The sequence below is a fragment of the Lichenostomus cassidix genome, chromosome 9 (genome assembly GCF_008360975.1).
Source record: "Lichenostomus cassidix isolate B80296 chromosome 9, HeHo_3.0, whole genome shotgun sequence".
NCBI lineage: Eukaryota > Metazoa > Chordata > Aves > Passeriformes > Meliphagidae > Lichenostomus > Lichenostomus cassidix.
This window is the reverse complement of record NC_139490.1, coordinates 6,636,866-6,661,204: the sequence shown is the minus strand read 5'-3', so window position 1 is coordinate 6,661,204 and position 24,339 is coordinate 6,636,866. Positions and strand designations below refer to the sequence as shown.

The 24,339-nt window shown below is 41.9% G+C and overlaps 1 protein-coding gene across 1 annotated transcript in view; it reads right to left on the bottom strand.

Moving 5' to 3' along the window:
• USP13 (ubiquitin specific peptidase 13) overlaps window positions 1–24,339 on the bottom strand; it is a 48,151-nt gene that overhangs the window by 4,220 nt on the left and 19,592 nt on the right. The window contains exons 4-20 of the mRNA XM_085069090.1: window positions 21,469–21,590; window positions 20,905–21,047; window positions 20,528–20,712; window positions 15,913–16,007; window positions 14,147–14,334; window positions 13,274–13,345; window positions 12,916–13,009; window positions 9,610–9,735; window positions 8,202–8,355; window positions 6,695–6,869; window positions 6,238–6,326; window positions 5,756–5,878; window positions 4,769–4,795; window positions 3,906–4,049; window positions 2,768–2,934; window positions 2,108–2,270; window positions 460–544 (exon numbers count right to left, since the gene is read on the bottom strand). Of these exons, the coding sequence (XP_084925216.1) occupies window positions 460–544; window positions 2,108–2,270; window positions 2,768–2,934; window positions 3,906–4,049; window positions 4,769–4,795; window positions 5,756–5,878; window positions 6,238–6,326; window positions 6,695–6,869; window positions 8,202–8,355; window positions 9,610–9,735; window positions 12,916–13,009; window positions 13,274–13,345; window positions 14,147–14,334; window positions 15,913–16,007; window positions 20,528–20,712; window positions 20,905–21,047; window positions 21,469–21,590 (2,152 nt within the window). The remainder of the gene's footprint in view (window positions 1–459; window positions 545–2,107; window positions 2,271–2,767; window positions 2,935–3,905; window positions 4,050–4,768; window positions 4,796–5,755; window positions 5,879–6,237; window positions 6,327–6,694; window positions 6,870–8,201; window positions 8,356–9,609; window positions 9,736–12,915; window positions 13,010–13,273; window positions 13,346–14,146; window positions 14,335–15,912; window positions 16,008–20,527; window positions 20,713–20,904; window positions 21,048–21,468; window positions 21,591–24,339) is intronic.

Sequence of the window (24,339 nt, the reverse complement as noted above, 5' to 3'; positions counted from 1 at the left end):
TCAGGAATTGAAAAGAAGGGATGTGCAGAAGCACGTGTACTTACAGATCAAATGAAGAAAAATCAGGGATTCCCAATCTCAAATATTGGGAGCATATCAAAATCCCAGCCAAGATCAGCACCACAGTACCTGCAATACCAGTACCAGCCCATAGCTGGATTGGGGCAACAAAAGAAGTTGGGGACAGCTCAGATAAACTAAGGCAGGTACAGAACCAAATGAAACAGAGACGTGGAACAGCAAGCACAGGAGAACCAATGGTACATTTCACCACAGACTTCAGTGGGATCAGAACTCATCACATGTGACTCATCACATCTGTGCCAATTTCCATTTCTTTGGTGGGAAATGTACAGATGGTAACAGCCCCTGTTGTCTGCCATGAGCACACCCTGCTCCCTACAGATGCTCCAAATCAAACATTTGCTCATCCCATGTGTCTCTCCCAGCTGCACTCACCTTCCTTCCTTTCTGAGATGACAAACATAGTGGCCACTCATTGTGGATGTTCCCATGTGGCTGATGAACCCAAACAGCTCATATCCTGTTTAAAGAAATAGAAATGGCACCTTAAGTCTTTTATTGCTAACACTGCAATACGACTCCAGAGGAAATGTTCTTTCTAATACTGGAGAAGCAGCTAAGCACTCCTAACTCAGACTCTGCACCCCCAAACTCAGTTTCTGTTGACACTGCAGCATATTCCCAATTTAACAGTGGTCAGATTCACTGTCAAACATCAAGCCAATCCAAATCAAACGCACACAGACCTGTGCACATACAGCAGGGCTGTGATCACAGCAGATTCATTCCCAACTCACAGAGAGCACCACAGAAAGTGCAAAACAGGGAGCTCATTCTGCACACAAATTAGCTATGCCTATATGTATGATCACAGATCCCCTATAAATCAGAAAAACCCAGAAGTTTGTATTTCAGCAGCTCATTAAAGAGAGGACAGAATAAAAAAGTCTTCCTTTAACACAAGGACAATTTTTGTGCTAAAAGTCTCTGGAGAACTCCACACTGGTTCCTGATCCCCACCCATTCACGCCATTCACCCAAATTACCACTAAAAGGGTACCTTCTTTCAGGATATTGCATAAGGACATGGGGCTGGATTTTGGTGGAGAGGGCTTTCTGGAGCCATTTTACAGAGCCATGTTGGTTATCAGGATTTCAGGTACTCAGTAAAGGTGCTCAGTCTATAAAGGCTAAGCGTCACAAAAATTAATTATTCCAAGTTCGGGGTTTCTTTTAACCTAATGATAATCAATGTTTCCCATGTCTCCAAAAGACTTAAGGTTGATATTTACAATATTAATATAACAGTAGCAACCACAGACACAAAAATCAAATTATCTGTTAATTTTTTTTCCTAAGACCTTTCCATTCCAGATCAGAGATAGAAGTTCAGAACATACAGCTATTAGAACTGTCACTAAAGACCCTGCAAAAAACTTTCTGTGATATCCTTAGCACTGCCACTGAGCTTGTGTACTCCAGTGCTGCAGCACTTCAGGAGATTCTTTGCCTACTTCACAACTTTGCCTGCTGTACGTTAGCCCCATCTTGTGGTTTATTCAGCAGCAGTATGGCAGAGAATCTCAACCAAAAGAAAACAAAACAGGTTACCAACTATACCTGTCGTATTGTGAATAAGGAACTTGGCTGAAGGGATTATTAAACTGCCCAGCACACCACAGGAGGACAGAAACTCAGGTGGTCTGTAACAGCAACGCTGTCTTTAGGATGCTCAGCCTCTGAAGATTTAAACATCCTAGCTTTTCTTTGGCTTCTTATCTTATAGCAACAGAACAAAAAGTAAACCTAGTCCACAAGAGACTTGTATGCTCTGGTAGCAAGAAACTTTGGACTAGGGTTATTCAGTGAATCCAAGGAAAGAGTTTTCTGAGCAAACATGGCCCACAGAATTCAGCAGCCCACAGAGCTGGATTCTGCCCCAGAAACAAGACTGGAAGTAAATTGTCTGGGTCATGTCCAAAAAACCCACAGCAACTACTTTCAAAACAGGAAGGAGCTCTGTGAACAGGGTGGGTGTGATACAACCACATGACAGGCAGGTCTAAGCTGAAGCAGAACTTACTTCCAGGCCCATCTTTGATCCTGGGTCCCTCTGACCCTGTCTCTGCAAGGATATTGGCATTAGCATTGTTCTCCATATCCATGGTGTCCAAAGCAGGGTCACTTTCTTCCTCAGGGTCAGGGTGGCTGAAGATCCACTCCAGTGCACGCTCCAAGTTATTGTTCTGCCAGTCAAACAGTCAAAAGAGCAGACTTTAATACATTCTCTAACATCATGCTGCCACTCATCAGCCTTTGCACAGAGTAAGGATCATGTTAACAGAACTTCAAACTTGAGAGATAACTCTACCTCCCTGGAAAATAGTATTCAGCAAGCAGTCTGCAAAAGCTTGACAGATGGAAAATAAATAATCCCACAACTAAGACCCACTGTCCCGGGTTCTTATCTTGCAGACACACAGTCTCTATATATCCAGGTTATTTTTCAACAGGTAGTAAAAGCAGGAAAGTTTTCCTCACTGTCTTCCACATTTTACCATTCCAGCGAAACACATAAAGCACCTTCCCCACTCTAGAGAATCCCACACTTTGCCAGGATAATTCCAGGTGCATCATCCACTAACTGGATTTTTATACACATTTCAAAGGCACCTGAGCATGCACACATATGTACAAAGCACAGAAACAAAACCCCAGTGCTACCAGTAACCCAGGAACTCACTGTTGCCTTCAGCGCTTGAATTGCTATATTTCTTTGGAATCCCATGGAAATGATAATTGCAACCATCTCTTCAGGAGGCTGGTTATCTAGCCCTACAGCTCCTAATGCAGCTGCCCCACTGGAAGCAACTTCTCCAAATGCAGGTATGACCAATGGCTCAGCAAAGTCTGGAACAAACAAACATTCATCAGTTCCTTTTGCCTCACTGAACTGGAAAGTCAGCAACAAACACAAACAAACAACACAGAGGACCTCAAAAGCAGTCCCAAAATCAATATAAGTTCATTTCCTTGGCATCTAAATTCAGACTTAGATGTGTGGAAAGCCTTAAAAACAAAAAAATGAATGTGCACATTACAAAATACCTAGGTGTACATGCTCATACTGAGCAGACTGGAATAACTTGGCACATTGCAGAAGTGAAACAACTGCAGAAAAGCAGCAAAGATTGGTATGGAAGCAATGATGGCATCAGGAAAATAGACAACCCAGTGCATAGATGTAAAATGAACTGATTCCATATCTGAGAATGCCAGCTAAGCCCAAGTGAAACTCATTCCCCATTTACACAAGCAACACAAAAGCCCATGGTGAAGCGTGAACTCAACCAAATCTGGAGTTTCCTGGCAAGGGAGTACTCAGAGGTACTCAGTGCTGAATCATGAGTCCAAACTTTGCATGGATGAAACACAGGAAGTGGAGAACATCTAGCAGCCCTGTCCATCACTAGACAGCCCAAGTATGGCATGAATGCTCCAGCCTGAGCTAGAGAAGGCTGATATGGAAGAAAAGCATCCAGACCACAGGATTCTTTGTACTTACACTTGGTCACAAGTCAGCTTCCCCCTTAGCAGCACGGACCTAGCCAAAGGGTGGAAACAGAGCTGGCCCACACCAGTGGTGAGGACAGGACTTCTGGTGTAGCTTAGTTTGCTGTCTTCTTCTAGGCAGAGGATACCACATAATGGTCAAGATCTGCACATCCCAGGAGCAGCTTAGGAAAATTCACTCACTCCTCCAGGTTTCCCAGGTGGGGAAGGGGGGCCGTTGTTTCTCTGTCACACATTATAAAATTTCTACTGACTGCCAAAATACACAACCAGGAGCTGAGTTTCACTTACACCTTCCAATCACTGACCTGGTTCTTCCATGTGGGCAATGATCCAGTTGAAAGCAACTTCAGCACCCAGGTTGCCTGTATAGTACACAGCTTTCCGACACGCTTCCAAAGGAAATCCCATCTCTGCCAGCTGCATAACTGAAGACTCATCAATATCTAGGGCTACAAGAAAGGACCTTCTAAAATATCAGTCTGATTTCATCCATTGTATAATATTTCTTATAGTTACTCATGGTGCCATATATTACAGTACATATCATTTGGATTTGGTTTAGTACTTCAGTAAACCCACAGCCATCAGAAAACAGCATTGTACAAAGCATTACAGCAGTTGTGATGGACTTACTGATAATCTTTTGTCTCAGTACAGACATAGATCCCCACACAGATCATTAAACCTTGATGAATTCCTACAGGACTTCATTTATTTTAAAAAACCTCAGCAGTGGATTTCAAGGGGTAAGGAAGTCAGGTGCTGAGCTTAGCTAGAGATGGCAGCCAAAATCAAGCATCTCTCAAAGGCAGGACCTTGCAGGTTAGAGAAACAACAGCTACCAGATATGTCAGCTAATGATTGACAGGGTCTGGCAGCTTGACATGAGATCAGAGTGCAGAGGGAGCCAGGATCAGGCAGCTGTGACCCCCAGAACTGCAATATCCTCCTGAGGAGCAGCAGGTAGAGGAGCAGCTCCTATTCTGGCTGCACCGATTCCTTAAGAGAGTCCTGCACACATGGAAGCAAACATGGAACAAGGACAGGAATCAGCTTTTATTTGGAAGCATGCAGGGCAATGCTTCATGCATCTCTGTGAGGAGAGAAAAGCCATTAGCTGAGCAAAAGCACGACAATTTTTGAAGCAGTAGAAAAATGAGATACGTACAGTCCACGAAGTGGTTCATCATGCGATCTGAAAATTAACAGTGGGAAAAAAACAGGGAAAAGGACTTATATGAAGGCTAAGTAGACCCATATGGGTAAAACAATTCCATATTTTTAAAGTCACAGAAATATTTGACCTCATGGAAACAGGGCAGTTTCATCTTTACATCCCTGATGTTTTTGCCGTGATTTAGAGATGGGATGTTTCTGCTCAGTAACTTTTTTCCTAACTCAGTTCAGAGCAAAGTGTCACTGGTACTATAAACCAGTAGGAAATAAAGCTGATGGCTGACCTAAGCAAGTATCTGTTAAAAATGAAGTACCATCACCCATGCATTTACATTAAAACTAGGTCAGTCCATTCAGTAAGAGGGTAAGAAGGAAAAGGCCTTTGTGAGGAACCTATAAAGATAAGGGACAAAATTAAAACCTTCAGAGAAATTAATTTGGTCATATCCTTGCTCTGCACATTATTTCAGGTACTAGCTTTCTTTCAGATACATACAACATGATATTATGCCACCATTATTATAAATATCCAAGCAAATGGGGCACTCATGTCATGAGAGCAGTTGCATTACTGGCTGTGTAATAAATACTAAGGCACCCAAACTTCAGTCAGCTGGAGGAAAGTGCAACCAGCTGGGTCTAAGGTCACACAGTTTTACTTGCTATAAACCATTTTATTCCCCAGGGAAACCCCAGGAATAAAGGAGAATATTTAATATTCTTGTTTCTGAACTTCAGCATAAGAGAAACAGTATTTAAGAAAAAAAATACAGCATAGCATGTTAATCACTCCTCTTTCTTTCTGCTCTACAAATATTATAGTCAGCCGTTTGCTATCATCTCCTTGAGACAGAGCCTTCTTTAATAGGCTGTGTATAGAACTGTTTTTTTGTTCATAGTTCCAAATGGTGAAGACTAAAGAGAAGCACTGTTTGCTAGAAGGAAAGGGGAATACAGGGGAGAGTAAGTCAGTAAATACCTTTTGGGTCATCAGGAATGACAATGGGAGGAGCAATGTCTGGGAGTTCCTCTTCTCCTGGCTGGAGCCCCCTGGCCCGAAGGTGGCTGATATCCAGGAAATCTGGCATGTCTATGGAAACATCTACAAAAACACAGAAATGGACTAAGCTTCTGCAGCCAGCAAAATGACCCTATGGTGCAACCTACCCCTTCAGAGAGGGGACTCTACTACTCAAGGTACAGGAACAGCCAGGATTCTCCTTCTGAAAAGCATTCTTTGAGAAATTTCTAGCACTAAAGCACAATTTAACTAGCTGCAATTACATGAAAGTGTGTTTTAACTCCACAGACTTGATGGTTTGGTTTAATTTGTCATAAAAGGGAAGAAGATTCAATTAGTATCTCCACAGTACAAATGTAAGACTTGAATCAGGTCCTCATTATAGTCTGTACACCTTATTAATTATCTTGGATGGAAAGGTAAATAAAACAAGCACATACCAAGCTTTTTGGGTATCCAGTCAAGGCCAAAGGTGAACTTCTTTATCTGCACCACTAAATATTCAGGAAACGAAGCAAAACGAGAAGTCCTGGGAAGGCCAAGAAAAACAATTCATTGACACAAGGCAACAAAATCCCCAGCAGCACAGATCTCAGCACCTCATGCACACTGAGCTGAACTATCACTGGTGATTCACAGGATCCAACTCTACAAGCATTCAAAGTTCAAGCTCCCAACAACCAGACTTGGAGTCTGACCATTGAGAACAATTTACTTCCTGCTCAATTGATCATCACAATTCTTGCAAGGCTTGATCTGCACATCCCACGGATGAGCCCCAACACTAATGTGCTGCCAGAGCTCACTGTGCATTGATGTGTTTCTCTCTGCACCATGTCCAGGTAGCAAGACAAGCACTGAACAGAGTTTATAACAGGCAGCCAGACACACACTTACTTAACTCCTGCAGATTTTGCTTGAAGGGCACTGCTCCAGAAGTCCTCTACGTTGCTTGGTTCAGAAAAGGCCTGCAGACATGCACTAAATGGGATCTTGGCACGGACCAGCTCTGGCAGAGGTCTCCTTGCAGCTTCTGCTTCTCGCCTCTTCAATTCATAGGCAATTAATTCATCTGAGAAATACACACAACACTAAAAGCTAATGAACATTGTCATGGTTATGTGCTCCTCAGCAGGCTTATTTTGCAAGTTTTAGAAATGCAAAAACCTACTTAGCAATGGAAGTTTTATATGCTTTTAACTAGATATCAAATAATTTTGTCTGCATTGGGGTCAGGAGCCACACTTAGAGCCACATCTCTGTAGGTTTCTGTTCATGATGAAAACACAGAACTGGAAATACCAGGCAGCAGGCAATGAAAACCTTGCCAGGACAGCCAAAGTCCTGTGTGAACAGTAACACCACCTCCCCACTTCATCAGAGCTCAGTCTGGGCTGGAAAGTTACTGCTGTGTATCTGTGTCATCTGACTTTTTAGACAGGCCAGGATTATGTGTGATCTAGAAAAAGTCTTGACACTGACAAGCTGAGCAGTGCCATATGGTAAATTCACAAACTAATCTGTCTCCTGAGTCATCACCTGGAAATAACATGTTCTTTTATAAGCAACAGAGTCATCACTGAAATTGATGAACAAATAATGCAAAGTTCTCCTAAACTTCTTGTCCAGTGCAAGAAGTTTTGGGCTAGGTAAAAAGCAGTAGATAGAATTCTCAGCCCTGTGGTATTTCTTAGGATCTCATCAAACAATCAAAATAGATCCTTCTGGCTTTAAAATATTTTAAATGTTTAGATTAGGTAGGAAATCAGAGGCACACCTCCCTTCATTTTCCTGTGATGTCCCCTGTACTTCTACCTCAAGCATATATTTATTGTGTTATTTTGCAAGGCTCTTCACCACTGATTGCAGGTGCAACCACAATTTGTCAGTGCCTCCCTCCTGCTCCCACATCTTCAAGCCTCCTCAGCCATTTTCTCCTTTAAAAACAAATGTGTTTTTCACAGGCATGAGAAAAACCACTCCTGTTTATTAAATCAGCATCCAACACTTCATCCTCCTTCCCTCCTCCCCTGAAGCCCAGAACATCCAAACTGTGTATTTTAGATTTACAGATGACAATTTTATACCACTATTCTCTATAACCATACTAGATCTTATAATCTGCTCTCAACAAACACAAATCAGATTTTTGGTTGTTTTGGTTTGGGCTTTTTTTGTGAGTGTGTGTTTTTAAAAGATATTCATTGTCTAGTATGTTCAGTTCCTTTTTTTTAATGAAGAAGTTTTCACAAACCATTCCACTGTCCAGGATGAGGGAGATTCAGTCCTGGTGGGGATCTCTGGGCACACACACGCTCACACACACGCAGAACAAGGGTGAATAAATTGTACTACAAGGGATGTGGCACATCCCTGGGTCGACCAGAGCAGTTTGCTCCTTCACCTTTGTTTGTTGCTGCCTCCATGGCCACGGGTAACTGCATGATGTAGTCCACCCTCTCGGTGTAGCGCACCTTCCGGGACTGGCAGCACTGCGTGCGCTCCTCCACCAGGAACCGGAACACATCGCTGGGGTTCTCTGAGCCCACGGGGTTCCTCTGGAAGGGAGATCAGACCCAATCACTTCTGTGGAGGCCATCAGAATGACCACAAAACCCAAAGGCTGCTGGTTGTTTTAAGGCAAGCACAAAGACACCGATGTGGATTGCATGCAGAGCTCTGGCACCCACAGAGAAAACCACTGAGCTCCACGATTTCTGCACCCAGAGCAGCATCTATCTACACACAGGAACGTGCAGGCTATGTACCCAAAGAACCTGACTGAGTCAAGGTGAACAGAAGAAGGTAGGAAGGTGGAAAGTTAAAATAAAGAGAGAAAGCTCAGATAAATAACACGGAGCAGCCTTTCAGCAAATAGGATTGCTCCTACCACTCTGAATATGCACTGAAACAGAACAAGCAACTTGTAGTTCATTATCCAGATGGGAATGTCATGCAAATAATAAGCCTCCTCTTTGTTGTTCATGTTAATGTCTGTTATCAGGAAGAAGCAGAAAAGTGTCTTCTAACCACCCTGTAATCAGTACATGCATTTAGGGATGTGGAGCATTATGCATACAAATGTGAGTAACTTCATCTAGAGACTGAACACGTGAATAAACAACCTGGATTCTTGGGGCAAATGGGGAAACGAAGGAGGAAGGGTAGACAAGAAATGCTTTATATCAAAACTGCATGTATTTGTAAATTCCTTTTCAGAAAGACAGCATTAAAATTCTCAGTATGACTCCTTTACACACAGCACTGAGCTGGAGCTTGGTGGAACTAAAGCTTTATATAGAAATATTCAACTGACAAACAGCCACTCTGCTTTCAGCAGGGGAATCCTTCCTCCCATGGTTCAATGACATACAGCTGGGATTTGTAAAACAGCTGGACAGGGTAATTCATTTGTTCCCAGCAACTGTATGAATTTGGAACAATAATAATAATCACAATAATAATACCAAATTCATTAATATTCCATGGCAGAATCCAATACGGTAAACAAGAACAGAAATTTAAAAGGTCACATATATTTATAAATCTTATAGGCTGTACAGTGATGCTTGACCTCTTTACATTTGTTAGCAGCAGCACTGGCCCTGTTCATGGTCATGCAAGAGTCTGAAGTAAAGCAGAGAAGAATTAAAGAAGCAAAGGTTCCTAAAACAAAATACACATTAATAAGTCCCATTTTCTACATATCTGAGGCTAAAAATAGTATAACTAAAAAATGAGCCACTTATAACAGTTTTGCCTTCATTGTCTAATACAACCAGAAAAAGAAGCAGTAATTCACATTTTCTCACCTCTACTAGATTTATAAGATGTAGGAAAAATTCCTGTGCGTCTTGTTGTCTATTAGAGGAAAATTCTGGGTGGCCTTTGCTTATAAAAGCCTTGAACATTCGGGGAGATATTCCATTGTGTTGAGGCTAAATAAAAGAGAGAAAAATCTTTTTAAAAAGAAATTTTATTCCATCATGGACCAAATATCTAAAAGTCATTGTACTAGATCTATCTGTGGGCCATTTCTGGCACTGAAGGAATGACAGTTTCCATTTCACCCAGTTTTCCATTTTAATAAAAATGGGAAGTGTCCTGAAGCATGATTTGGGGGGTATTAGAACATGTTTTATGGCTTCATTCCTAAAGCATTCACTCTACCTGTCCTATGCCATTTGCAAGTTAGAAGAGATCACTGAAGTTTTTTACAGGTTTTTTTTTTACACTGAAGGTTAGTAGTTTTCAGAAAGGCTGAAAGCCTACATTGTTTTATAACATTTGATGTTGCTTTCAGAACCCTGTGCCAGAGCACTGAAGCACTTTGGTGTAGCAGCTGGCAGCTTTCCTCAGGACAAAACCTTTCCAGAGAGCTCTACAGAATCAAGCAGAGAACAACTAATGTGGGCAGCATGCACTCCCAGGTGGGTTGTTAAGAGCAGACATGAATTTGCAATTTGCAGGTGTTGGTCATGTTGAAAAACCATAACTTACTGCCTTTGGCATTCAGTTACATCAGGAGGAAACTGCCCTAAATTAGAAAATCTCCAGCCTCTAAGAGAGTCCTAGTTTTGACCTTCTAATCCTTTACACCACTTTAAGAACCTCCCCAGCCATTCCAGATCCTCAAGACAACACTAGCTATTATGCCTTTTAAATAGCATTTTTGAAGGGGTCAGAACCTTTTACTCAGATTTGCCTCACCATCCATGAAACCAAATAATTTTCTAGACAATCCAAGCAAAAGTATAACTTTTAGGAGCTCTCAGAAGCTGTTAAAAACTCAGCCAATCTCACTCCTTACTACACTTGCACTATCATATGAATATAAAAACAGAAAAATCAGCATGAAATGGAGGGCATATAAAATAAACACTAGAAGAGCAATTATCTTTTCTTCGTTTTACCAGGGTGCAGTATTCCTAAACCCTTTGAAATCAGAAGCAGATTTTCAGTTTTAATGCTTTTTCAATTTTTGGCAGTACACCACCAACCACATTAGGCCAAGATGATCCTTAAAGGCTCCCATCAAGAGACAGAGTCTCAATATTGCTTGGACAAAGAGATCTTCTAGGGATTTCTGCATCTTGGGTTTATATTGCTTCAGTGTCCTCAACTTCCTTTGATCAAAACTAGGACTGGGGAGAGAAATGCACAAAGCAGCTCACATTACAATACCCCAGGCTTCTTCCTATGCCAGAAGCCAGAATGTGATGCACTTGCCCTGCTGTACAATGCAGTGAGTTTGGAATCAAGCCTTGTTTCCACCTATACACTTTGTACTCAGCCATTTGAGCAGGAAGAAGAGAAATATGCCATGTGTGACATGTGACAAAACAGGACTGACTCTTGCAATCTCGCCTCAAGGACAAAAACAAAAACAATGGAAGAAATGTTAAAGCTCCAAGCAGAAAATTGAGTCCTGGCTGATGACCCTCTGGGCATTCAGCCTCTTTTTAATGTTAAAGTGGATCCAAGAAAAATGCTGCCATTTCCAGGCTAAACTCCTGTGGTGAAAAATTTCAACTCCACAGCACCACGAATATTTACAGAATACCTGGCATACTTTCCCCATCAACAGTTGCAAAACAGTTTAGCTAAATATAGATTGTGCTGGACCAATGCAGATCTCATATGAATGCTTTTACAGGCAACAACTCCCCAAAACTTTGGATGGATTCCAAAGGCTCAGAAAGATTGGGAACTTCTTTGCATGTGGCTTGGGGGGGGAAGTGAAATGAATAATTGATATTACAGACACAAAGCAGAAGCACTTAAAAACATTTAAGGCCTCAAATGCTATGTAAACAAAAAAATAATCCCCAATCTGAAAAAAAACATAGATTTGTATTCCAAGAGTGAAAGAATAGCAAAAATATCTATAACTGATTTCTTCTGTAAACAAATCAATATAACAAGAAACAAAAGTGTAAAAGCTGCTTCAAATCCTAATGTCTGCTATGAATCTCTTGATCAGGAAGTCATTTCATGCATGTAACTTCAACTTTATTAAACTGAACCTATGAACACAAGTACTGTTAATTGCCAGTAGATGCCTACTACAACCTGACAGAGTTTTATACCATCTGCCATTAAAGAGTTCTCAATATCTCATTACTAGCAGGGGCTGCTGAGCTAAACATGGAGGTGCAGCTTTATTCCAAGCATTTGGATAAATCCTTGGAATAAAGATTTATTCCAAGGATTTGGATCCCTGAACTTCCAGCACAACATTCTCCAGTCACATCCTCTATGTGTTTAGGAAAGCAGGTCAGTCAGTACACATAATTTGATGTGTGGAGTTTGCTGAAATCTGTCCCCCTATTCCATTTCCCAGTGGAGTGCTGATAGGTCCTGAACTTTATTTAATGGGAACAAGCAGGATTCATTTGCTGTTCCAAAATAATGAATAGTCACTGTGCAAAGCAATTACAGGACTTCCAGATCATGCAAACTATTCTGCACCAGATGTTCTATCTGTCAAAAATCTTAGTGGCATTCTGATTTCAGGAGAAATTCCTATATCAATAATTGATAGATGAAGGTAGAGGAAAATATCTATTTCCATGGAAAGCACCACCATCACTCTGTGACAGAAGCATGCATTACTTCTGTGGCTCTGCATGGCCCCTCCATCTCCATGAAAGCCTCCAGCACCACTTAATCTTGCATTACCTAGACAGCTTCTCCTGAAATCAAGTGGAATATTGTCAGACACTTCCTGGAAACAATTCTTTAGCTCTTTGCATACTTTCTGACATTTAAAGAGGATTTAGAAGTTTGCTTCCAAATACTCAGGACTCTCTGGCTAACATTTTTTTGTTGTTGATGTTCCACAGAGAAGATAAACATTGGTTGCAAGTTCTGTGAACATTTGCACTCATCACTGGAGCAGCAGAACACTTCATCAGCAGAACCAACGCTTGCTTTGATGCACTGCACAAATAGTGCCTGACTAATTTATCCCTGACTTAGTATCCTGCACATTCCACCTTGCTAAGCATCCCATCCATGCAGGATCCACACGTGTTCCTCAATGCCCAGCACCTGTTCCCTTTTCTCAGGATATCACTTTTACCTAGTTACCAGGCTGTACAAACTCAGGCAAATACCTTGTGTTCTTCTTTCATCACCTGCTCAATAAGCTCCGATTTCATGGGTGGCTTAGAGTATTGGCCTGAAAGGAGACCATGGCCCAGTTTAGCCCTGTAAGGAAGAAAGTGGTGGGGTGGAAAGAAACATGTGAGAAAAACAGAAAAGAAGACTTATTTCAAGCAAAAAAATGAGGCTCACTGCTTTTGACTTCTTGATGAACCATCATCACCTGCAACTAAGTAGTCAAATCTTTTCATTCTCCCTTGTGCCATATCTCACATTTAAGCTCATGAAAAGGTGTTCTTTTCCCCTGCCATTAGGTAATTTAGATTCTTTTCAACCTGACCATGCAAATAACTGAGAAAAGTCACTTACATCTGAGTGTTGAAATCTTGTGTTGGGTCAAGAGGAGAGTAGTCAAATATTCGTGGAAGATTTCCCACATACCTGGGGAACAAGAACAAAGCTCAAATGTTCAAATATTGCAGCTTAATGATTCAATCTATCCTCAATGCGTGCTTTTATCATGCAAAAATAATAGCAAAGAAATTAAGAAACGGACATTGAGGTTTTACTTGGAAGCTTCTAGCTATAAAGGATATGACTGTTTTGTTCATCTGGAACTTACATTCTATTCCTTAATCTTGCAAAAGCTGCAGGATGGTGTTGGTCAAAACCACAGAGCTGAGCTGAAAACCAATGTACTTTCTACTCCTAACCAACATAACCAAGTAAATTCAAATTTGTATCAGGACCAAAATATGTAAAAATAATGTTTCTATTGAGTTTCACAAGAGAAACAATTCTGATGATAAACACTGGGGGAAACACTGTTCTAGCCAGCCTGTTGGAGGTTTGTTTGCACAGATTATGCTGGAGCAGCAAAGTGACTCCTGCAATGATACTGGCATGGGCTAACACAACCCCCCCCAATGTGATATTGATAAATATTGGTATATAGAGATATGTGCATATGTATTTAAAAAGTAGAGACTGAGACATCAAATTTTAGAAGGTGGCATATGATTTCCCACCACCAAAGTTGAGACAGTTAGTTTTTATTCCAAAGGCAGATTGGGTTTTGTGTTCCAACCCTTCCCAGAACAGACCAAAACAATCACTAAATCCTCCAAGCAGCCACTGAAAGAGACCTAGCTGAGACAAAAATGAAAATACCATTTTTCTTAGAAAAACACCAAATTGATGAAAGCAGCAGCTAGTGACAAGAAGTAGTTTGGAGCTACTTACGCTCGCTGGAACTCTGGGATGCTGAAAATGGCTTGCATGACAGCATTGAGGTAGCAGCTATTTCCCAGGTTCTTCATGCCAGTGTAGCCTGGGCCATACATGGGCTTGAGTTTCACACCAGCTTCCTGAATCACTTCCCATTCTGAGACTCTTGGCTTTATGTCATTATCTCTTAGCCCATTCTCTGTCTGTAAGCAACAAAATTTTCTTTTAGTCTAACTTCTGCAATAACAATGCTGCTGCTATCATCATCACCAGCTTTGTGGGCTAAACTCCAAAAAAAAAAGAGCCAAATCAATGGGTAAGGGGAGGTAAATCCTGCATGTAGGGGAAGATGAGGGTCAGCAAGCCAGCAGCTTGTTCCTCCAACACACCCCTGAGCTCTTTAGCACAGCCACTGAGTGCTCCCAGTTGTGACCTTGATCCCAGCTGGGAGCTTCACTTCTCTCAGGGCTGTGACCTCAAGCCTCAACCTGCATTTTTTCAGGTTTCCTATTCCATTTGTAATGGCCAGGAATAGCTGCTGGTGTAGAAGCTGGTCACAACAAACAAACCACAGGAAATCCAAGAACTCTTCCCTTCTTTCAAATGGCAAAAGCCATAACTTGTGACCCTGAAGTTTCTCCCCTTTACATTCAGCCTTCAGCCTGGAGGTGCAGTTCACTGCAGTGTCATTTACTGCTGGCACTACTCTGTCATTTCTCAAAGAATTGCACAGATCAAAGACCAGAGGTGAAACCTTTAAGCAGCTAAGACTAAGTTTCCTAGGTTGTTGAGTAAAACAGACTTTCCAGAAAGATTTGGATAAAAGAAACTTTTTATGCATGATACTGGCAAGGGCATTACTACACCAAAAATATTATTATTACCATGAACACTTTTGAAAATACAGTTTAACTCGTTATAATTTCAATTATTACTAGTTTTCTCACCACTTGGACAATGAAATACACTTAACCAGTACCTAGCTTGCTCATTTTTAGCAGTTTTCATGTTCTCAGGAAGTGCTCCTAGGCAATATGCTTGAGTGAAAAAAGAAACAAAAACCAGCAACAAACCAAACCAAATGAAAAACCCAAAAAACCCACAAAAAACCCACCTGCCTTTATAAGCATATCCTATTCTGATTCTTACATAATTTAAAGAGAACCGGAACCAATATCCACTAAGATACAAAGTATTAAAAATCCTTCTTCACTAATACAGACACACACACACAGTCCTTTCTCCCCCAGTCCCTCTTCAGCATATCACACCCTAGACCATGCTGTTTTCCCAGACTTGAGAAAACGCATTTTTCTCTTTTTCTAATGTATTTATTGACAAAACCTAAACTGAAATTTGCATAAAGAATTTTCAGCTACTTTTAACTTATCCATTTCTTAGCTTCTTTATACTTAAGACTTGTGTCTGTTTACACGTGCCATAGGCTCCCCTTCACCCACTGTAATTAAATATTCTAGATATTGTTCTCTAATTGTTTTTCATCTTGAAGACAAATGGCACATGACACAGGAAAAATGAAAAATGTAAATGAAAGGCCACAAAGGACCTCTTGCAGAAGGCAACTTTTGGATTTGAGAGCAATGATTTACTCAGAACTCAGACAATAAAACCCAAGCTGGCTGAACTTTACAAAACTGAGTACTGTCATAACAGTCTGAAGGAAACACAGATAAGCTACAAGTGTCATTCTTCTGTTTCTCTCCCACCCCCAACTGAACAAACAAGTGAACAACAAGCTAAATAAAAGATGGATTTCCTACCACTTGCATCTGCAGCATGTCAATTCCAAAGTGTGCCAAATGTTTTGCTATATGTGGATCTAAAACCGGCTCCTCTTCATCAAAGGAATAGACATCTACAAAAGCAGAGAGAAACTAGTGAGCCTCAGGATCAAATGTTATCCCTTCTCTTTGTTTACCAACATTTCATTCTTGTGCAGGGCTGCCTATATAAAATGCCTTGCTCATATTCTCCAAGGTTGGTTCTGGCCAGCAGAGAAGTGCACAGACACCCACACAGCTCAGCAAATATCTTAACACACTCACCTCAAGCACTGTCCTCAAAAGAAATTACATGCCTCCACATATATTATTAAAACCTAAAAATATTTATGGGGTTCAAAGAGTTTCCCCTCCCCAAAATAAAGCCAGGGCATGCAAAGTTCTCAGATATGAAGCCAGTCCACATTTTGAACATTGCAATGAGAGATTATGAATTTTTGTAGAGCTACTAGATACAGACAGACACATTAAAGCTGTGAGTATATCAGACCAACTGACTATTGCCAAGAGTATTTTAATTTTTAGTACAGTGTAAGAAATCCACTTTTGCCCTTTTCACACAGAGACACAGGGAAAACAGAGGAAGTCTATTAGAATAAAGAGGTGTTTTTTGGATTACACACCATTGGACTGGATTTCCAAGATTAATCTAATCTTGTGGTTAGGGAGAAAGGCTGATTTTCTGAGTGAGGTGTCTTGCTTTATGGTATCGGAGATGTAGATTTCAATCCTCTACAATAGGCCCTTATGGTCTTAAATAAAAACCCATAAACATTCTGGAAGGGCGAAATTCAGACTGTGAAGGGAAGCAGTACATCTAATGATGATATTTTCAATATGAGACCAAGTTTAATAAAATCCAACAAAAGGACAAAAGAGTTGAGAGTAAAAACATTCCTTTTTAGAGTTTACCTAGCAAGTCCTATAATGACACTGAGTTCAGAGCAGGTTTCACCTATTTGAGCAAATATTGATAAAGCTGCAGGCATCATAAGAATAGAAGTGTTAAGACATATTTAAGACTTGAACAGGCCTTCCATCTTTTCTCTGCTCAGGTCACTACCTCTGTAGTCAATGCCCACTTCCCTGCTTTGTTGTCTCCTCAAACAAAATCCAGAATCCCTGTGCCAGTCTCCCTGCATTTCCCTCAGGCAAGCTTCCTTCATGCCCAGCAGTTCCTCACAGTGACTTTGTTCCATAAGACCAGATCTAGGCTGACAGAGAAAGCTTAGCCAGGAGAGAGGAACAGAAACAAACTCAGGAGGAGATAGCAGGAACACGGATAAAGGCTGTCCACAGCACAAGTATCACTCCTGAGAGGTCCTTATCCTGGCCTCTCGGGGCAGCTGCAGACCCTGGCTCTGACTCTGCCCACCCTTTCAACAAAAGGAACACTCCTTGAAGTCTGCTAGCACCAAACCCACACTGAAATGACAGACTGAAGGACAGCCAAGAACTCAAACACCAACTTTTAACACTGACCAGCCCTATGAAAAAACCTCTCAGAGCAGGGAGCTGTGCTTTGAGCCATGCTGCCAGCTGCTGACCAGCCATCAGATGCCCCATTAACATTGGTGCCCATGACCTTCCTGGCATGTGCGTGGCTGGAGCTGCCCATCTGCTGGAATTCCGCTGTGTGGTAGCAAATGCACCCAGAAGACATGAACTGTTCATCCACACACATGGCATCACAACATTCCCATAGTATTCTGGTGAGGTCACAGCACAGCCAGAAGGTCCCAAGAAGCTCAGACACCTGATGGAGTGAGATTACACAGCAACTGAGCTTGGGTGACTGCTTTCCGTCTAGAAGCTTTTGATATTGTTTTCCTTCTGCTCTGACAACTGCAGAGAGCAAATAATCTGGGATTACTGACCCAGAGCAGCAGAAATGGAACACAAGACTAATGTTTTGCTCAAGCCCAGCTTGTGCCATACTTCAGTATTTTCAGCTTTGTAACTTAAGTTCATAGGAAAATGACAGAATTCACTTGTTTCAAAAAATTGAGAAGAGCTGCCAAACACAGGTGCGCAGTGCTGTCATACAGACTGGTGGACAGGTCAGCAGATGTGACACACAAGAACCTGGTGTCATTAGAGTGAGAAAGGGGAAAAGGGAGGAGTGGAAGAGGGGGGAAACCCACCAAGATAAATCCGAGACAGACAACAGAATATTATTAAACAGAAAACAGAATCATAGAATATGCTGAGTTGGAAGGGACCCATCAGTATCATCCAGTCCAACTCCTGGCTCTGTGCAGAACACACAAAGAATCCCACTATGGGCCTGAGAGTGTTGTGCAAACATATCCTGAACTCAGATTTGGTGCTGTGACCACTTCTCTGGGGAGACTTTCCCAGTGCCAACCATCCCCTGGATGAAAAACCTTTTCCTGATAATAATCATTATGATTAATTTTATTTTAAGAGAAGAAAATTATCAGTGCTACTGGATTTCATTTTCTTCCACAGCTCAAGATTTACACCTGTTCTGGCTGTGCAGACATCTCTCCTTCCTACTTAGAGGATAACAGCCAATGGTAACCCTGTTCCTAAAGAAACAAGGGACTCAGGAACCACCCAAAAGTATCTGACAATTGCTAAGATTAGCATCCACAAAGCAACTCGTTCAAGCACTGGTCACATGGGGTTTCCCACTGCCAATGCACCATTCCATGCCTCAATCTATTCCCAAACCAGCAACCTCACAGTGACTTGAAATAAAGTCTAGTGGCACTGTCAAGAAAGGCAGCAGATAGCACAGCTCACCCAGTGCTCAGCCTACTGAAGCTAACAACTTTTCTGACTCTCTGGTGCAACCTGTCCAAGGCATAAGAGCAGAAGAGAAGCTTGGTTCAATTTCTGCCCTGACCCCAGATGTGTCTGCTGACTGACAGAATGCTAAAAAATGGGGTTAATGCCTCAGAAACCTTTCATAATGTCCACAGCATGGATTTCTCAGGGCAAGACAAGGAGCTCTCATGTGTGTACACGTAGGCTGTCAGTGGAATACTGCCATCACCTCTTTCTCCTTTCTACTGGTGTGAAAAAAGGAATAAATTATGTCAGGACAGAGACTAGCACTTATTACTCCTCTAGCATCACCTCTTCACCTCTAACAGGGAAGCAGAAAACAGATTTTGTGTCACAATCAGCCACAGAGCCCCTTTCCTGAATCTCATCTATCACCCAGCCCTATCGAGGGGTTATGAGTACCACAGCAATACAGATCAGAGACAGAATAATTACTGAAAAGAACAAGGAAGGTTGGGGGAGGGAAGATTTTTCTATAGGGAAACCAAGTAAACATCATCCAGAAGAACAAAGGTCTGTGGAGAACAGCTGGTGCCTCTCATTCAGAGGGAAGGATGACAGCCTGTCCTTTGTTATCCCTAAGGCCACATAAGAGAGGAAGCAGCTGATCAGTGGGAGGCAAAAGGACAGAAGCCATAAGGAAGCAAACATTGCTGCAAAAGATGGGAAAGAAAAAAAATTCTGTAAAAAACCACTGAAGAATATCCTGTTTGTTTTGTGGATGCAGTTGAAACCTACTGCTGGGCAAATCCTAAACACCTTCAATAATGGAGAGATTTGGATAGAAATCATCCAAGACCAGGCTCATGCAAGGAAATAACATTCCATCTGGGAGAGAAAAAAAGTGGGTTTTGCTTAGTGTTTCTGTGGCACAGCTGGTTGAATCTGACTACAGTAATCTTTCCTCAACACTGAATAGGACTTAGAGAAACTCTCAACTGATGCTTGTTAAAAAAAGGGGCTGCTCTAAACAGCAATTTTTCATCTCTGTAGACATAAGCACTAAAGCCAAAATATAATCATCCTATGTGTTCTTCCATTTTTACTTCTCCATGCAGCTGCAACAAAAGATCTCTTTGCTTATGACTTTTTCAGCTCCTCATGTTTTTATTCTGTCTAATCCTCACACACCATAATCCCCTCTGCAGCAACACTGCAGAACATCACACTTGGAGAATATGCAAACAAGGACACAGCTACAGTTTTTTTCCCCCTCTCAAGATCATCACACATTTTACAAATGAGCATCACAGCAGTCCCATGAAGATGAGTGTTCATTAGACTGTTTCAGCAACATTTTGTTCAACAAGGAAAAAGAGCAGTTTCCACTATGATTAAAAAAACCCATACATGCTGTTACAAACAGACTTTTAAATTTCAAAAGCTCATTACCCTGTTGTTGTTTCTTTGTTAGTGAAATTTGAACCAGTTGCCCTAGGAAATGTAGAACTAAAAAATACTGTTTCTCCAGATTCTGTTGTTTCAAGCTAATACCGTTGTTCTATTATAAGCTTAGTATTATACAAACACCCCAAAAATATTTATGCAAAATATAAAACCAGACAAAAAAGAGCAGATAAAACAGGTATGGGCTTTCTCAGAATGGAGTGTGTGTCATTCCCCCCAACCCTGATCAGCATTCACAGACTCACATGGTTTCCTTTCCATATCACACTCTCAAACACTTGCAGCAGAAGCACAAACACAGTTGGTAACAGACCCACACTGTCAGTCTCATGCACAAAAGGTACCTCATCTCACAACATGCCCCGTGGCTGACCTGCTCCATCAGGAGTGATGGTTCCCAGCTTCACTGCCAGGGGATATCCTGTCTCCTTGTAGTGCTCCATGGCATGCCCGTTGCCCCCACTGCCATCGAAGAACCACTTCCCACACAGCACAGAGCCATCTGTCAGGTTCAGCCACAGGTTCTCCCGCAGGTCACATTTGGAGCATTTCCAACCACTGCGAGAGAAAACAGGGACAAACAGCAGGAATGTGTAAGGCAGGAGCCACTCCTGTACTTCCCATTACAGCAGGTCAAACCAACCCAGACTGGAGTCACACCAGGGAATCGTGGGCTGAGTTTCTGCCTTTAGCTCAGTTACCCTAGGCTGAATCAGAGAGCCTACAATGAACAAACCTTATTGCCCTCACCTGGGGGGAATTCTAACACCATTGTCTAACTGTACAAGTGTTTTTGCATGTTTAGATGCCTGCAGCTCTTCTTCCCAGGAGTCAGGTTCCTGCTTCCTGTAGGGTGATTTTGCACTGAGGAGTGCATCACAAGCTATCGTCACCTGGAAGACAAATGTATGTCAGTCAAAGCCTTGCACGACTCAGTGACTGGACAGAATTTGGCATGCAGCCTATTGCTAACCACATACAGAACTGCTTATCAGTAGGACTATTTATATGCTCAAATATGCATCTAATCTTTTAGACTGTCGTCATTATTTTAGCAGGAGAGTAAGCACATGTACTATGTGAGTTTTCCTAGGACAAGCTGGCACCATAATAAGGAAAGGAATACAGGAGATAAAAGAAAATCCCAGCAAAAAAGACAAAGATGACTTTTAAAAATGACTGACACTCTCATACAGCTGTTTAAGAAGGATCTTTATGTCCAAACAAGCACCGCACATAAGGAAACAAGGCATCATCTTGACAAAAACAGAAAAATGAGACAATTCCTATGACCACTTCCACACACTCACTGACCAGTGCTGGTAGCTCTTCTATATTGGGTAACGAGATTTCATAGTGATCAGGAAATATAACAAGTTTTGCTTCATCTTCGTATTCAAAGTCATCACTGTTGAGATCACTGCTTGTCTCTAGATCTGGAAAACAAGATGGGGAATGTTAGGAAATTGCCATGATCAAGGTTCCAAAACTGTGAAGGGGATACCACTACAAGCATTCTTTGCCTGGCATCAGCCAGTGGTTTCTTCTGGCTAGAAATATTTGTGAAATCCTGATCTAAACTGAAATCTCACCATCCTGCAAGAGAATATTCTGAGGACCAAAATTTCCACTTAAAGTCATCCCCAATCACAGATACAGTTAGTTTGGTTTCTCTCCAAGTGACACTGCATTCTGCAGAGCAGCTAGCAAAATCCTGCTCCTTTTGGACAAAATCAGGATGCAATACTGTTGTGCCTTTTAGCCAGGATCTTGGACCACTAATCAGTACATAGACCAGGTCACACAGCACATGCCCAAATTGCAGAGCACAAATAAAAAGAGCAGCCCATATTTTCCAGATTACAGACCTGGCTGAAACGTGCTGTGGCTCCCATCCATCTTGAACCTGTGGCCTTTCCTCCCATAAAGATGTCAATGGCTGGAAGTATTCCTGTGTCTCATCCACAGTCTCAAATAGCTACAGCAAGTACAGTAACACCAACAATATCCCTCTCTTGCTAACTCCACTCCTTGAGCAGTGTAACTATCTGTTTAAAAAGCACTCTTTAACTACTAAAGCTTTCCTTTGAAGATCAAGCTTTCCACAGTGTTTATGTACATTTTTCTTCCAGTGTAAGAATGAATCCTTTTCTTAAATATGAGCCTTGACCAAGCAACATCAGCTAAAGTGCTTGCCCAGAAGTATGTGGACTCAGAGAGAAGCAGGAGGGTATATCAGGAACTAAATGGCTAGTGATTGTATCTTTACCTTAATAAAAAAATACAATTATTAATTAATATAATCACGTAGTGACAAGACTGAGTTAAAATCCTATTCTGTTCTTCCCAGGACAAATGAGAAAGTTAAGACCAAACACGCATGTGTCAGAAATGTCACAAGATTCAACTGCAAGAATTGCCCAGGCAACAGTGGGATTTTCTGGATCCCTTTCCCATCTGGAGGTGTGGGATCCACTGTATTCTGACGTACCAGCTCAACAGAATTAGGTTCAACCAAAAAAAGAGATGAGTTAGCAGTAGCCAGAGCTGGCTCTTGATTTCCCCCCTAGTACATGCAGATGCTTAATGAGTCACTCAATCCTAAACGACCATTGGCAGCAACCACTGCACCCTGGGAATGCCCGAAATCTCAAATGTATGTTTGGGACAGAGGTGAGGGTGACAGAAGCCAGATTCAGAAAACTGAGCTCCCTATCTACCCAGCAGGCAGTAACAGACTGAACAACCCAAACGATAAAACAAGTATCAAAATATATTTGAACTTGACCTGGAAAGAACAGCTCTTGAGAGGAACATCAATTCTTGGCTCACCTGCTGCACCAGCCAGCCCTGAGGTGATAACACCCACTGTCAGTGACTTCTAGCAGCATGACCTCTCTGTCAGCAGCAGCCAACTAAAGCCCCTTCTCATCACCTCAACACAGACACAAAAGCAAGAATGTTTTCTCATACTGAAAGCATGACATTTTTAGAGAAAGCATTAATTCACTACTAATTCCCCAAATCACACTGTTTTCATAATGATCCCTTCCCTTACTGCTGCAAAATAGAGATGACCAGAGATCTCACTTTACTCCAGACTTCTCTCCCAGCTTGTATTACAGTCCTGTGTTTGATAAAGGAGTGAATCTCCACAGATGCAGTTTAACAGCTCCTCTGCTCCATGGAACAATAAAACTGAGTATCTCTCAGCTGATGGTGCACATGGCAACGCATCACAGGGAATTTTCACTTAATGCCCAGAAATTTGATGGTGGCCAGCATTACAAAACCAGAAGTACTGATCATCCCCTACGCAGGAAAGAGGTTTCTCAGAGAGGACAAGAACCAGTGTGCAATCAGCCAGGTTTGGAGGCAGCAAATGCCTCACAGGGCTATGGCCACATCTCAGCCACCAGAGGGAACCTGGCACCAGCTCACAGTGGCCACGGGTATCTGGGGACATGTGTGAGACCCGCTGGCATCTCCACTGCCTTGTGGCATTGCCATTAAGCTTACAGCACTTGCAATCCCCTATAGAAATAGCGATGATATGGTTGTTGTGTTCAAAATTGAGACACACACTGCAGCTCATCTCCCATGCCAGACAACAGCCAAATAGTGGAGACTGTACTGCTGCTGGCCTGACCTGCATGTGAACCAGTGATCCAGGGATGAAAGACAGAGTATCCTATTAGCAATCATCTGCTGTCATCTAAGGACTTCACATGCTTAGGAGCACCAGCCTCCTGTGTGCAATGGGCAGCGAAGGGAATTTCCTTTTTACCTTCTGAGGCTTCACGCCATTCACGTCAGCAGAAAAGCAGAAAACAGTGTCCCATCAGCAAGGGACTCTTTCTGCCTGACCTGCCAATATGGCAGCATCCCACTTGTTATTTTAAAGAAGGATACACAAAGCCTTGTAGTAGTCCTGGGAAACACCATGAGGATTTAAAATTCCCCTTTTGAAGGTGATCATGTAAAGCTGGTATACTTCTACCTACACACGTATTCCCTCTGACTAGGAATTAAAAAGCACTGACATCACTCTGAAGACAGTTTCTCAGGGTCCAGACCCTGAAGTGGAATGGACTTGTAAGGTCACTGACTGAAATCCCTCCATACAGCAGATGACCATATAAACTAATCCCTTTTGGTGACTGTCAGAGAGAGCCCTTAATGATG